At 37.1% G+C, this 12,516-nt stretch overlaps 1 protein-coding gene across 4 annotated transcripts in view; it reads right to left on the bottom strand.

Annotated features, from left to right (window-relative positions):
- Positions 1–2,669: 2,669 nt before the first annotated feature.
- dnmt3bb.1 (DNA (cytosine-5-)-methyltransferase 3 beta, duplicate b.1) overlaps positions 2,670–12,516 on the bottom strand; it is a 48,416-nt gene continuing 38,569 nt past the window's right edge. For 3 of the 4 annotated variants that reach the window (XM_051879004.1, XM_051879005.1, XM_051879002.1), the window contains 10 exons: positions 11,776–11,959; positions 11,600–11,684; positions 11,221–11,366; positions 9,023–9,073; positions 8,811–8,901; positions 6,823–6,971; positions 6,653–6,738; positions 5,666–5,735; positions 5,412–5,530; positions 2,670–4,467 (listed from right to left, as the gene is read on the bottom strand). In XM_051879004.1, the coding sequence (XP_051734964.1) occupies positions 4,326–4,467; positions 5,412–5,530; positions 5,666–5,735; positions 6,653–6,738; positions 6,823–6,971; positions 8,811–8,901; positions 9,023–9,073; positions 11,221–11,366; positions 11,600–11,684; positions 11,776–11,959 (1,123 nt within the window). In that variant the 3' untranslated portion in view covers positions 2,670–4,325. The remainder of the gene's footprint in view (positions 4,468–5,411; positions 5,531–5,665; positions 5,736–6,652; positions 6,739–6,822; positions 6,972–8,810; positions 8,902–9,022; positions 9,074–11,220; positions 11,367–11,599; positions 11,685–11,775; positions 11,960–12,516) is intronic. The other variant, XM_051879003.1, reaches the window with a different exon arrangement.

The following is a 12,516-nucleotide window of genomic DNA, read 5'->3' as shown; positions in this document are numbered from 1 at the left end:
CAAAACACTATGCTCTCGTTGTGTCGTGGCGACATCATGTGGTCAACATGTGAAAGTGACGTCTGATTGCCCGGAGCTCACTGAGGTCTTAAGCGGGACATTTAATTTGGGATATTACCGTCCAACCTCGTATGGAACGCAGCATTACTGTATATGAGCACTGCATTATGGTATATGAGTATACCATAGACTAAAAAAGAAAAAACAGACAGCGCGTCTCTGCTTCCTTCCACGGTAAACAAATAAAGTATCCCAGTACTGTCGTTGCCGATTACGTTGTTAGGAGCCCGAGTCCACGCAGTAGTGGAGCCGCGGCATCAAGGTCCCGCCCACACTCCCACTCCCGCAGACTCAGTCGCAAGGACAGCTGTCAATCATGATGAAATGATGTTAAGTGGAATTGGATTTTTTTTTAGTTTGGCTCTCGTGGGCGGGGTTTAAGACTTATACTGCAGCCAGCCACCGGGGGGCGATCGAAAGGCTTTGGCTTGTTGCAGCTCAAGGAGGATCATAAAAATAATAAAAATCATAAAAATTAGTCGTTTGGACTTTTGGTCACTATATAGTGTCGTTTCAGTTGGAACCGTGTTTTGCTTTATATTCCTAATTCCTAATAAAATTACTTGACTAATGTTTAAAAGAATGTTTTTTCATTTTTTTTTTTTTTTTAATTAAATAATTGATGTTCTAATTAATTGTCGGTGGTATTGGAGTATTTCACCTGACAAAATTCAGTATTTTGTGTTACCCTGCACATTTTAAATGCATATATTTGATAAAAGTGAATTTAGTCTGTGTTTAGGACTCCACTTTTTAGAGAACAAAACATTAATTTCAAATTGGTAGACAGTGTTGGGGAAGGTTCAACACTCTTATTTCTAAATCTAATCTAAAGTAATTTTTGCTTATTAGTATGGTTGAATTAGATAATTGAAGGACAGCAAACAAGGTCAAAGACATTGGTTAATAAAGTGAGATTAAATACATAAATATATTTGTGTAATTTAATATAGTTAATATTAAGTTTGCGTAAAATTCTGAGATTGCATTTCGCTGTTTTTATTCATTTTGAGGAATGCATGTTCACATTTAGTCTAGAACTACAATAACCATCATGTTCACACAGCGCACACAACACCTCTGCGCTTTATTTCTCTCAACATGAGGACAGGAAATCTGTCAGGCAATAAATGTAAAAAAAAGTAACTTAGATATTTTGTTGTAAATTGAAAAAGTAATGCGTTACTTGAAAAAGTAATCTGTTTGCGTATCTCAAGTAACCCCAACACATTATTAAAGGTGGGGTAAGCCATATTTCAAAAACACTGTTTGGAAGTTATTCGGGCCGACACCAACAACAAACGTGTAACCAATCAGAATTAGAGGGCGTATGATGGTCAAGGAGACAGAATGAGCAAGAGGGAGATTTGAATAAAGACTGCAGAAAGAGAGATGAGTAACACTGGGTTTGAGTGTCATTGATTGTCTGGAGCTGCTGTGCTGTTGGCGACTAACAGCAAACTCTTGTTTGTATTTATTACTATTGTGTACTGTACATTCATCTTTTGTGCTTCCTTGTCATTTGTTCATCATCTGCGCTTTATTTTTCATGTATCATTATTTTGTTGCCCATCAGCTGTGATAAACAGACAACCACTCTTGCACTGTATGTGTAACAGTGGCCAGCTAGTGAGAGTTGTGCAGGTAAACCACTGCGCACTGACGACCGTTAGAGAATGTGGTGTTTAGCGTCCGCCAGCAGTGATCGGGGTTCAACTGACTCGGAGCAGGGTGATTAGGATTGGAGGGTGAGTTTTGGAGGTGGAGCAATGAAGAGAGGGGTGTTGGTTTGGGTTTATTTCAAATATCAACAATGTCCAACAACATTTTTGAAATATGGCTTACCCCACCTTTAAAGGGTACATAACGCACACAGTTTCCGCCAATCTCATGTTAATCTTGAGTACCTATAGAGTAGTATTGCATCCTTCATATTTCCGAAAAGTCTTTAGTTTTATCATAGTTATAAAAGATAGATACGCTGTACCGACTCTTTCCAAAAAAGCCGAGCTCCTGGAGGCGCGCTGTGGGCAGAGCTAAAGAGTCACGAGCATGCGCATCATTTTAAATAAAAAGGGAACAAAAATGTACATGTTGTTTACATTATACAGATGTTTGATGTAGTTTTACTTGCCACCCACGATCTGCAAATCCAGCGTCGAACTGGGACTTGTTTACAAAACATTCATCACCGAAATTTCGGGAACAAACAAACATGCATGCACAACTGCCCCGGTAAAACAAACTGCATCCACTGTTCCCTTAATGCTGGGTTCTTTGGGAAGCTGAAAAAGGTTATCTTTCCCTCACAACCAAAAACACATTTCTTTGGTGACATTGTTGAACTCTTGCTCTGGGTGATGTGTGCGCACGATTATCAGGGAGAAGTGCCCATACAAGGAATTCCGCCCTTTATGACGTGATACAGGGCCATACTCGAAAAAAACTTTCCAAAACTTATCCGAATCCGGAAGGAGTGTATTTGACACAGAAACTCGTGTTTTGAAACTTTGGCCATGTTTAGCATGAGAATGCAACTCTTTAACAAGTCAGAATGCATGAAATAGCATTATACCCCCCCTTTAAAATCAAGCACTGTAGACAAAACACAAGTTTTGAAGTCTGTCTTTATTGGTTTTGTTTAGGATACTAACATTTTTTGGTTACTTTTTATGTTTTATACCATAAGTCCCAAAAGAAAAACAAATTGTATACAAAAACTAAGAAAAAAAAGTATAAAAAATAAAAGTACATATAAATTGACTGTATAAAAGCACTGTTAATGTTCAAACGTATAGATTAACATGTTTATTTGGTAACATAATGAACAAGTAAAAAGACAGCTTTATATATCAAATTTAAAGATCTACTAAGCAAAATATTGGCTATGATATCAATATTGTGTTTACACTACAATAAAAAACTTTAAAGAAAACACAGTGACAGTAAGCACATATTTGTGCTGTTTTACATACATTTTTGCCTGTCAAGATGTGTACAGGACAAATGACTGTAATTTACATGTAGTATCCAAACATTGTGTTCCATGTCTTGTGAAGTATTAATTGTTACGTTAGACTTCAAGCTTTGACTTTGGACAGTAGTTTTCATTAAGCATATAATTAGACATAAAACAGTTTGTGTTACAGCATTAGGTCTATCAAACAAAAGCAGAAAGCTTCTTCTCAACCCTCCTATGGCAGGATGTATCTGTTCTCTTCAAAAGGCACCACACATTAAGTGTTTTAGACAGTTTTAAGAATGAGAGTGCTACAATGATACAATGCGTTTGTTATTGCTTGTAGCAACAGTAAGCATAAAAACAACAGTTTTGAAGTCAAATAAAAGCATCTATGTGAGAAAAACAGTCCCATCATAGAGGTCAATCTAAAAAAATCAAGGTATAATAAGAAAGCTCTAAAAATGTGTTGAAATGTGTTAAAGTTTGTAAACATTAATTTTAAGGTTAAAATACAGTACACTGATCTCTATCTTAAGCAATAACTTGACACTAATTATTACTTGTCAAGAAACAATTGTATAATGTTCAGCAGGCTAATGCCCTCGAGTTCTGCTAATAAAAACACCTTCTGGTTATACTGTTATTGTGCAATGTTATATAGAGGGAATGTATAAAACGCAAATGGGGAATCATATCTTTTAATGCATCTCTTTAAATGCATTTGTAAGGGCTCACAGCTTGGTGTTTGTAAGTTTGCATTGATGAATTTCAAGTATTTTTCTCACACCAACAATACCATGGAAATATGTCACGTGCAAGCATACTAAATCTATGACAAATGCACATTTGTGCATTTCTTAGCCAGATAAGTTTTGTAAGATACTGTAAAATGTTTTGTTCAATTTAAAAAAAAATTCAAGTTTGAGACGGTAAGGCAGTTTAGCATTTTTTTTTTCATGAGAATAAATGATAAAATCTAACTCCATGTGTCCTGGCAGTTTCAAAGACCTTGACAGGCACATCAATTTCAAAAACGTCTAGTACAGAAGCTAACTGTGTTTTTACTAAGTGACGCTCTAAGTGTCACAGCACAGTGTCTACCTTGAGTTTGGTCTGATGGTCAAGGCTATCCTCATCCTCAAGTTAGCCTGACTTCTCAGCTTGTCTTTCCAAAGCTGAGATCGTCTTGTAAAATTGGAGATTACCTGGTCTCCAAGAGCTCCTTATTGAGGACATTTGGTTTTGTACTTTGTTATTGTGTTTGTTGTGTGACTTTGGACTAACTGAACATGGACTACATGTGTTATTCACAAGCAAAGTAGTCCTTCAGTGGGGCGAATAGGTGTCGGATTACAGGAACACTCCAAGACCGTCCCAGCAACTTCTGTCTGGCGCCACGGCCCATGTTGGACACATCCGTGTAGTGGACAGGAAAGCCAAAAATCCTGACAAGAGAAAGAGACATTTTTGGGTCAATAACGTGATGCAAATTTTTTGTCCAGATCTATTAATTTATTAAAAAATACATATGACTTGACATTAATTCACAATTTAATTTAATGTAAACTTATTTTTAACAAGCATAAGTCAAAAATAACAGGATGATACAACTGTCCTAATATAATGAAGGGAAAAGACTAATTGAAAGAAAGAAATTCTTGAAAAGAAAGATTATTAAGTGGTTTATTATTTCATAGAAAAAAGTGAAGCAGTTTAGTTAAACATTTAAATGAATTTTTCCAAATCAAAGTCAAACATAAAATAGAAATTGATTTCATAGAGGACCCCTGTTGACCCTCATGATTGTGTAGTGTTAATAAATCTCTTAAATTGTCAGATAATTTTACCTTTTTATGACATGACAAGGTGCATGGTGCAAAAAAGTGCAACCATCCATCATAAGAGATATCCACATAGCTCAGGGGGTTAAAAAGGCCTTCAGAAGCTAAGCGATGTGTTTGTGTAAGAAAAATATCCATATTTAAAACCTTAAAAACTAAAATAACTAGCTTCCGACAGATGGCCGTATGCATCATAACCACATGTGGATATCTTTTATAATAGATGGATGCACTTTTTTGGGCTTCAAAATCTCATCCTCTATTCACTGCAATTATAAAGCTTGGATGAGCCAGTACATCATTTAATGTAACTCCAATTGTATTAGTCTGAAACAAGAAGGTCATATACACCTAGGATGGCTTGAGGGTGAGTAAATCATGGGGTAATTTTCATTTTTGGGTGAACTATACCTTTAAGTTTGTTAGGTAGGTCTAACAATAGTATTCAGGTAAGAAATACTACCAACAGAAATTGAATAAAGTAATCAAATGTAAAATAAAGAACTTGATTTTTGATATTATTGATATCTTGGCTGTTGCGAACACACCTCTCGAGCTCTGTGCACCACAGGATGTCCTCTTTGCCATTCATCATGACAGGGAAGTGTTGGTCTTTGCCCTGTTTGATGGAGTTGGACCGTGTCGTGATGGTACGCACCTTACCAAACTAAAGATAAAGAGGGTTAAGAGATTATGCTTGATACAACCTGCTCAAGGTCATGAATAAATAAAGTAAATCAATAAAGGGCTCACAGGTTTACATTTTCACCAGAGCCTTTCATAGATAAAAAAAATAAGTTACCTTGGCAACACGGCCGTGTTCCAAACAGTCCTGAAGTTCTAATTTATCCATCCCAGAAGCACACAGAGGCCTGAAAGAAAGCACATTAATTTCAAAATTGCATAAAGTACATGTATTGCTTTTTTCTTTTTATTGTGATGCTGATTAAAAAGATTTAGAGATGTTGTCTGGAGACTATTTAAAGGGTTAGTTCACCCAAAAATGAAAATAATGTAATTTATTACTCACCCTCATGTCGTTCCACACCCGTAAGACCTTCGTTCATCTTCGGAACACAAATTAATATATTGTTGATGAAATCCGATGGCTCAGTGAGGCCTCTATTGAGAGCAAAGCCATTCAAACTCAAGGTTCATAAAGGTACTAAAAACATATTTGAAACAGTTCATGTGAGTGCAGAGGTTCAATCTTAATATTCAATAAAGTACTTTGTGCGCCAAAAAAAACAAAACGACTTTTCAACAATATCTATATGGGCTGATTTCGAAACACTGCTTCATGAAGCTTCTGAGCTTTATAAATCTTTTGTTTCGAATTAGTGTTTCGGATCTCCTATCAAACAGCTAAACTGCTGAAATCACTTGACTTTGGCACTCCGATTCACTGATTCCATTCGTAAAGCTCAGAAGCAGTGTTTTGAAATCGGCCCATATAGGTATTGTTGAAAAGTCTTTATTTTGTTTTTTTTTGTCGCACAAAAAGTATTCTTGTCACTTCATAATATTAAGATAGAACCTCTGAACTCATGAACGGTTTCAAATATGTTTTTAGTACCTTTATGGACCTTGAGAGTTTGAATGGCTTTGCTCTCAATGTAGGCCTCACTGAGCCATCGGATTTCATCAAAAATATCTTAATTTGTGTTCGGAAGATGAACAAAGGTCTTACAGCGGTAGAACGACATGAGGGTGAGTAATAAATGACATTTTCATTTTTGGGTGAACTAACCCTTTAAGAGAAACTTGGGGTAGATGAGATGACAAATACCTCTTCATTCCTGGCAGGTTTCCCCAAAAATAACGTGCCCTGTGAGCAGCTGATACCTCGATAGCGTCAATCATCACTGGATTACACTAGAGATACAGAAAAACAAGTTGAAATGAGAAACAACCAGATCAATCTATCTCCAACAACAACAGCCGTGAAGAAACGCAAACCTCCAGGAATCGTGAGATGTCTCTCTTATCGTTGACGCTCATGGCGACCACGTTCTCAAACATCCAGAAGAAAGGCCGGTCTTCCCCTTCCTTTGGTTTTGCTTCACTCAAAAGGCGGTAAAACTCAAAAAACAGCCGTCCAGTCCCCTCTAAACACAATATCCACAATATAATAAATAAAACATTAAAAAAAAAAATAAAGCCTTACATACTTATTATAGCCACTTTTCCACCGTTGGGCTGAACGTTTCCAAGAATTGTAAGAGATGGTTACAGTTATATTTCTACTTGAGCTTGGTTCTGCACGGCACAATAACAAACTGTTCTCAGCCTGGAATTCTGTGCTGGCAGAATGTTTATAGTGACGTTGCCACTCAGGATTAGTCACTTGTCTGTTGTCCGACTACCAGTTTCCCTGCAGCTGGCTAAGCGCACTATTTGGGCGAAGTAAACACAAGTTATTAATAATAGAAATATCTGGTCATCCTCCGTAACGTGATTGCTATTTACATCTCGTACCTCTGTAAACTTTTGCGCATTTATATTACATTCCAAAGAGCTCTGTTATCAGCCCCACAGTGGAAAATGAAACCTGGATCAGCACGGAATTTAAAGTCCCCTTGTGGTGAAAATCAAGTTTTTAATGTTGTTTATATGTCTGTGTGGTGCTTTTAATATGCTTTAAGACAAACCATGTGCAAATTCATAAGTCAACACCATTGCTGAGTATTTTGTCCTTAAAACTGCAGTGCAAAAAAAATTAGGTTTGAAATTGCTGGTGTTTCTTACATCACAAACTACCTTGTAACTAATCACGTCAACATGCGGGCGGGCTTTAGCATATCATTACTATTCTCTGAAGCAGGGGAGTCTCAAGAGAAGCCAGGTTATCCTGGTATATTTTTCTGTTGATATGAAAAATTGGGTACATTTAGCAATATAGCGGGTGAATTATGTATATGATGTATATTACGATGTTATGATGAACTATATGCCTTTATCCACTGACGTTCTAAGTGGTTCAAAGCATTACTAAGGATACTGATTGTTAGAAGGCAGCTGTCTGACTCTGAGATGGCGAACGGAACATGGTTTGTGTAACATTAGCAACATATTAGCTGTTTGATAACATAGGCTAATCATATTAATTACCATTATGTGTCTGACGTTGTAGAGACCGATGCAGAAAATGCATTACAATTCTGATACATCAACTTGCAGACAAGCCTGTATAATTCACTCTTCCACTTCTTCTGAATCATTTTCTGGTTCAAACATATATGGCTGAATTAAATAGTATTTCCACTTGCCATTGTGCAGTGTTTACTACAGTAAAGTTGACTGAGTGGATCTCTGAGCGGGTGTGAGTGAGTGGAGGCGGGGCTAATTTGCATATTCATGGTTCCATGTATACTAAATGAAGCAAGGGTGTAGAGCTACATTCAAGCTTTTTAAGGCATGAAGATTTTTTTTCCCCACAGGAAAAAAAAAACATTTAAATAGGTCATTTTGGTGATCAAAGATGAGTTTTAAGGGATAAAATTATTGATTACAGGGGGACTGCAGAGAATAGTTTGGCCTGATGGTGGAAAAGCAGCGTGTTAGTCTTAGTCAGTTTTCTCGTTCATTGTACGCCAGGGTAAAATTATGTGTGATGGCTTAGAAAATAATAGCACAACTGCACTTAACAAGCTGCATAATTTGAGATATTATTCACATCCGTCCCGCAACCCTATGGAGGATAAGCGTTTTGGAGAATGGATGGATGGATAGATTCATGTCCATAGCACAAAACATGTTGACTTTAAAATAAAAATATTTTTTAATAAAAAACACACTGCCATTGATTGGATTGTAAACACACCACCATAATAATTCAGCATGTGACATGAAACAGCATGTAATCAAAACAAATGATAGAATCTACAAGGGGTTTGTGTGGGAGAATAAAAGATTACTTTAATAAGATTCAAAAGCTAATGTCTTACCGTACAGGCCTTTCCTGGCAGGGTTGACAATTGAAAGGTCATTACAGGGACTTCCACCAATCACCAAGTCAAAGGGCCCCCATTCAGCAATCTGAGCAACAGAACAGCACCATCTAGTGTTAGCACAGCTACATTGCACGGTCACCTCAGGGACTCTGAAGATCAATTAGTTTGTTTCCAAATGTTTTATTATACAGTGTAACAGCGCTCACCCATTTTTTCAACTGCCTGGAAGTATTTTTCCCATAAGGATTTAATTTTTCCTATTAGGATTTTAAAAAAGCCTTTGTTAAAAAGTTATAAGCCATAGACCAAACCAACCAGCTACGGGATGAATCACATTACAAACCATTGACTTTAAGCAAAAAAAGTATTTGATGCTTGATGTATACTGAGAGCATAGGGAGACGTCATTCACAGTGCTTGGCTAAGAGATTTTTTTCTAGGTTATGCGAATGTTAAAGGGTTAGTTCATCCAAAAATGAAAATTATCCCATGATTTACTCACCCTCAAGCCATCCTAGGTGTATATATGACTATCTTCTTTCAGACAAACACAATCAGAGTTATATTAAAAAATATCCTGGCTCTCCTAAGCATTATAAGTATCGTAAGCTTAGACGCCTCTCGTGGTTTAAACAAATAGGGCTGGGCAACAAACTCAAGCACCTCTTCTCTTATATCAAAATCCTCCGACATTTCTCTTTAAAAATTCTTGTTTTAGACTTCTAATTTGTGACCGGTGTTTTGTTTTATTCTATCCTCTGCGCTTCCACTTTCATCATTACTTCATGCGTCGGGTCAGAGGTTAGTCTTCTGCCGCAAATCAATGCTTATTGAAACCAGTAATTTTACTTTATAAAGTTTTAAATATGGATATTTTTCTTACAAAACCCATCTCTTAGTTTCAGAAGGCCTTTATCAACCCCCTGGAGCCGTATGGATTATTTTTTTATGATGGATGGTTGCATTTTTTGGGGCTTAAAAAAAACACACGCCCAGTTCACTACCATTATAAAGCTTGGAAGAGCCAGGATATGTTTTAAATATATCTCCGATTGTGTTCGTCTGAAATAAGATCATATACACCTAGGATGGCTTGAGGGTGAGTAAATCATGGGATAATTTTCTTTTTTGGGTGAACTATCCCTTTAAGGAAACATTCCATCTGATCATTTTGCAAACATTATAGAAATGTTACTTTAGAACATTCTTTGAGTATTCTTAAACAAGTATGCATTTATGAACATCCAACTAAAAAGTTTCAGAAAAAACCTCCCATGAACAATGTATAAACACCGTTTTTTGTGCTAACATTTTGAGAACATTATTAAAATTTTGAACAAACATTCTATTAATGATATTTGAAGAAAGTTTGTTCATAACTTTGAAAGAAACTGGCTAGAATGTTAGTCAAAGTTCTGAGAACATTCACTTTTAGCTGGGTTGGAATTCCTACATTTTAAACAAAACAAACAAACAAAAACAAAAAAGAACATTCAAGATTCCAACATGAAGTGCATCATTTCTCACGGATACTGATAGTTCCGTGAGTTGATAAGGAAACTCCCTGAACACATCCGAGTAATTTGGTGTAATTACCGGTCACTGGGGTCATAGATGCCATTTAATTAGACATTCCAGATGTTCTGCTAAAGGAAACTGTGGGAATGGCCCGTGTTCGTCTTTACCCTTGGCACATCCCAATGCGAGAGCATATCTGCAGCTGGACTCTTTTCAGGCCTTCTCATTCTTTCAGTGTTTCATAAATACCTCAACCCAGGGCCCCAAAAAAACCCTCCAATATATCCCTTCTCTCTTTTCTTCTGCGACAAGAGCCCTTTCATGCATCCCTCTCTGCGATCCCGCCCAGTTCAGCCTCGGAACAACAATGGGTGAGTGAATGAGTGATTGAATGGGAGGGTGAGCTGGTGAATGGATGAATTGAGGAGAGGGGATTTAGGAAGGGAGAAAGCGCTTTTGTGTTCTGTCACTAAGGCTTAAGACAACTTGGGGCTCTCTGTGTGTGCCTGAGTGTTTGAATGTGAGGTAGAGAGATAATAGAAGCCAAACAGAAACTTGGTGGACTGACGACAAAGACCAGACTCAGGTGAGGCCATTAGCCTTATCAAGTGCTGTTGGAACAAGCAACACGCTACTAAACAAATAACCTTGGGCCAGGTGTGTGTGGCCTGTGAGGTGACAGCGCCAATCGGTCTCTACACAGTCTTTTATCAAATGAAATGGCTGAGGGAACAGAGAAATGAAGCCTGAGTCTTACTAGGTTAATATAAAAGCTGATTATGTAAAAACAGCAATAAAACTGGTTCCACAGACCTGAAAAATCATTAAATTATCTCCATTGAAAACGTCAAATATAGCAGCCAGAAACAGATTACAGTTAACTCACATTTTTTCTGGTGATGTTGCGAACATCATGCACATACTGGATTTTTCCTTCATGTCGGACAACTCCCACTGAAATCGAGTCCTCACATACTTCTGATGCAATGTACACATCAACCTTGAAGCCCAAGTCCCGAAGCACCAGATAACCTGCAGATTAACATGAAAAACATTCAAGACACTTTAAATTCAGGGTGATTAGCATCACTAGTGTCCATAGTTCTGGCCACACAGCACAACTTTATGTACTTCAAAAGTCTCAATGTGTGGATGGATGGATGGATGGATAAAAATATTTTATCAGGTAGTCACATATTATGAATCACTGATGGTGTAAATTTCACCAGAAAAAGTGAATATAGAATCTAAAGAGATATATTGACCTGTCGCAATGCCATCAAACAGTGAAAGGACTCTGATTGGACGTCTCTGCTCTGCTGGGACTGCAGGGTAAATTTTTGGACTTTCCTGGAAGTAACAAAAAGTAAATATGTTGTATAATTATACAGCTTTGCAAACAGAGAATTTCCCTCTCTGTAAAAGTTAATGTGAGACTTACAAACTCCTGTCCATTGTCATTGACGAAGAACTCTTGTAGTTTCAGGCTCCAGTCGTGGCGTTTCTTTAACACGCCGTACTGCTGCAGCGGTTGACACATGTAGCAGCGCCATGGGTCCAGATCACGGGCGCTGTTGGCCGCTCCTGCTCCCACTAATATATCCAGACAGTCCACACAGAAACACCTGCGGGGAAAGACACTGATCAAAGACAGCCTTCAAAAAGGCAAATGAAACCGACAGTGTTAAAGGTGAGGTGTACCCTTTTCTACTATTTGAGTTTAATGTGTAAGCCATTTGTAGGGTGACACTGTGGCACTTTTAAAACAATGCATTTTGTTTGAGTGGCCTGACATTAATTTGAAAAGCCAAGGCTTATAAAAAAACAAACAAAAAAAACTTCAGGTTAGCTTGTATCAACAGCAGCAACCATAGAACAAAATTATTGTAAAACAAAACAAACAAAACAGAAAAAAATGTTATTTGAAAGGATGTGCATTTTATGAATTTAAGGGGAGTGCACACTTGAAGGCAACACTTCACAGGTTCTGACTACGCTTTTATTAAAGAAATGCAAAAATACAATACAAAATACTAATTATGACTATAAGTAGATATGAGTAAAAACTGCACAAAATAATGTTTTTATTGCTTTCATGTTCTTATTTTTGATATTAATTTTACATTGTCAAGTGATTTTAATTCAAATTAAATTAAATAATAAAGAGTACATCTGTCAATTT

Source organism: Ctenopharyngodon idella, chromosome 22, assembly GCF_019924925.1.
Source record: "Ctenopharyngodon idella isolate HZGC_01 chromosome 22, HZGC01, whole genome shotgun sequence".
NCBI lineage: Eukaryota > Metazoa > Chordata > Actinopteri > Cypriniformes > Xenocyprididae > Ctenopharyngodon > Ctenopharyngodon idella.
This window is presented reverse-complemented; position numbering and strand designations above follow the sequence as displayed.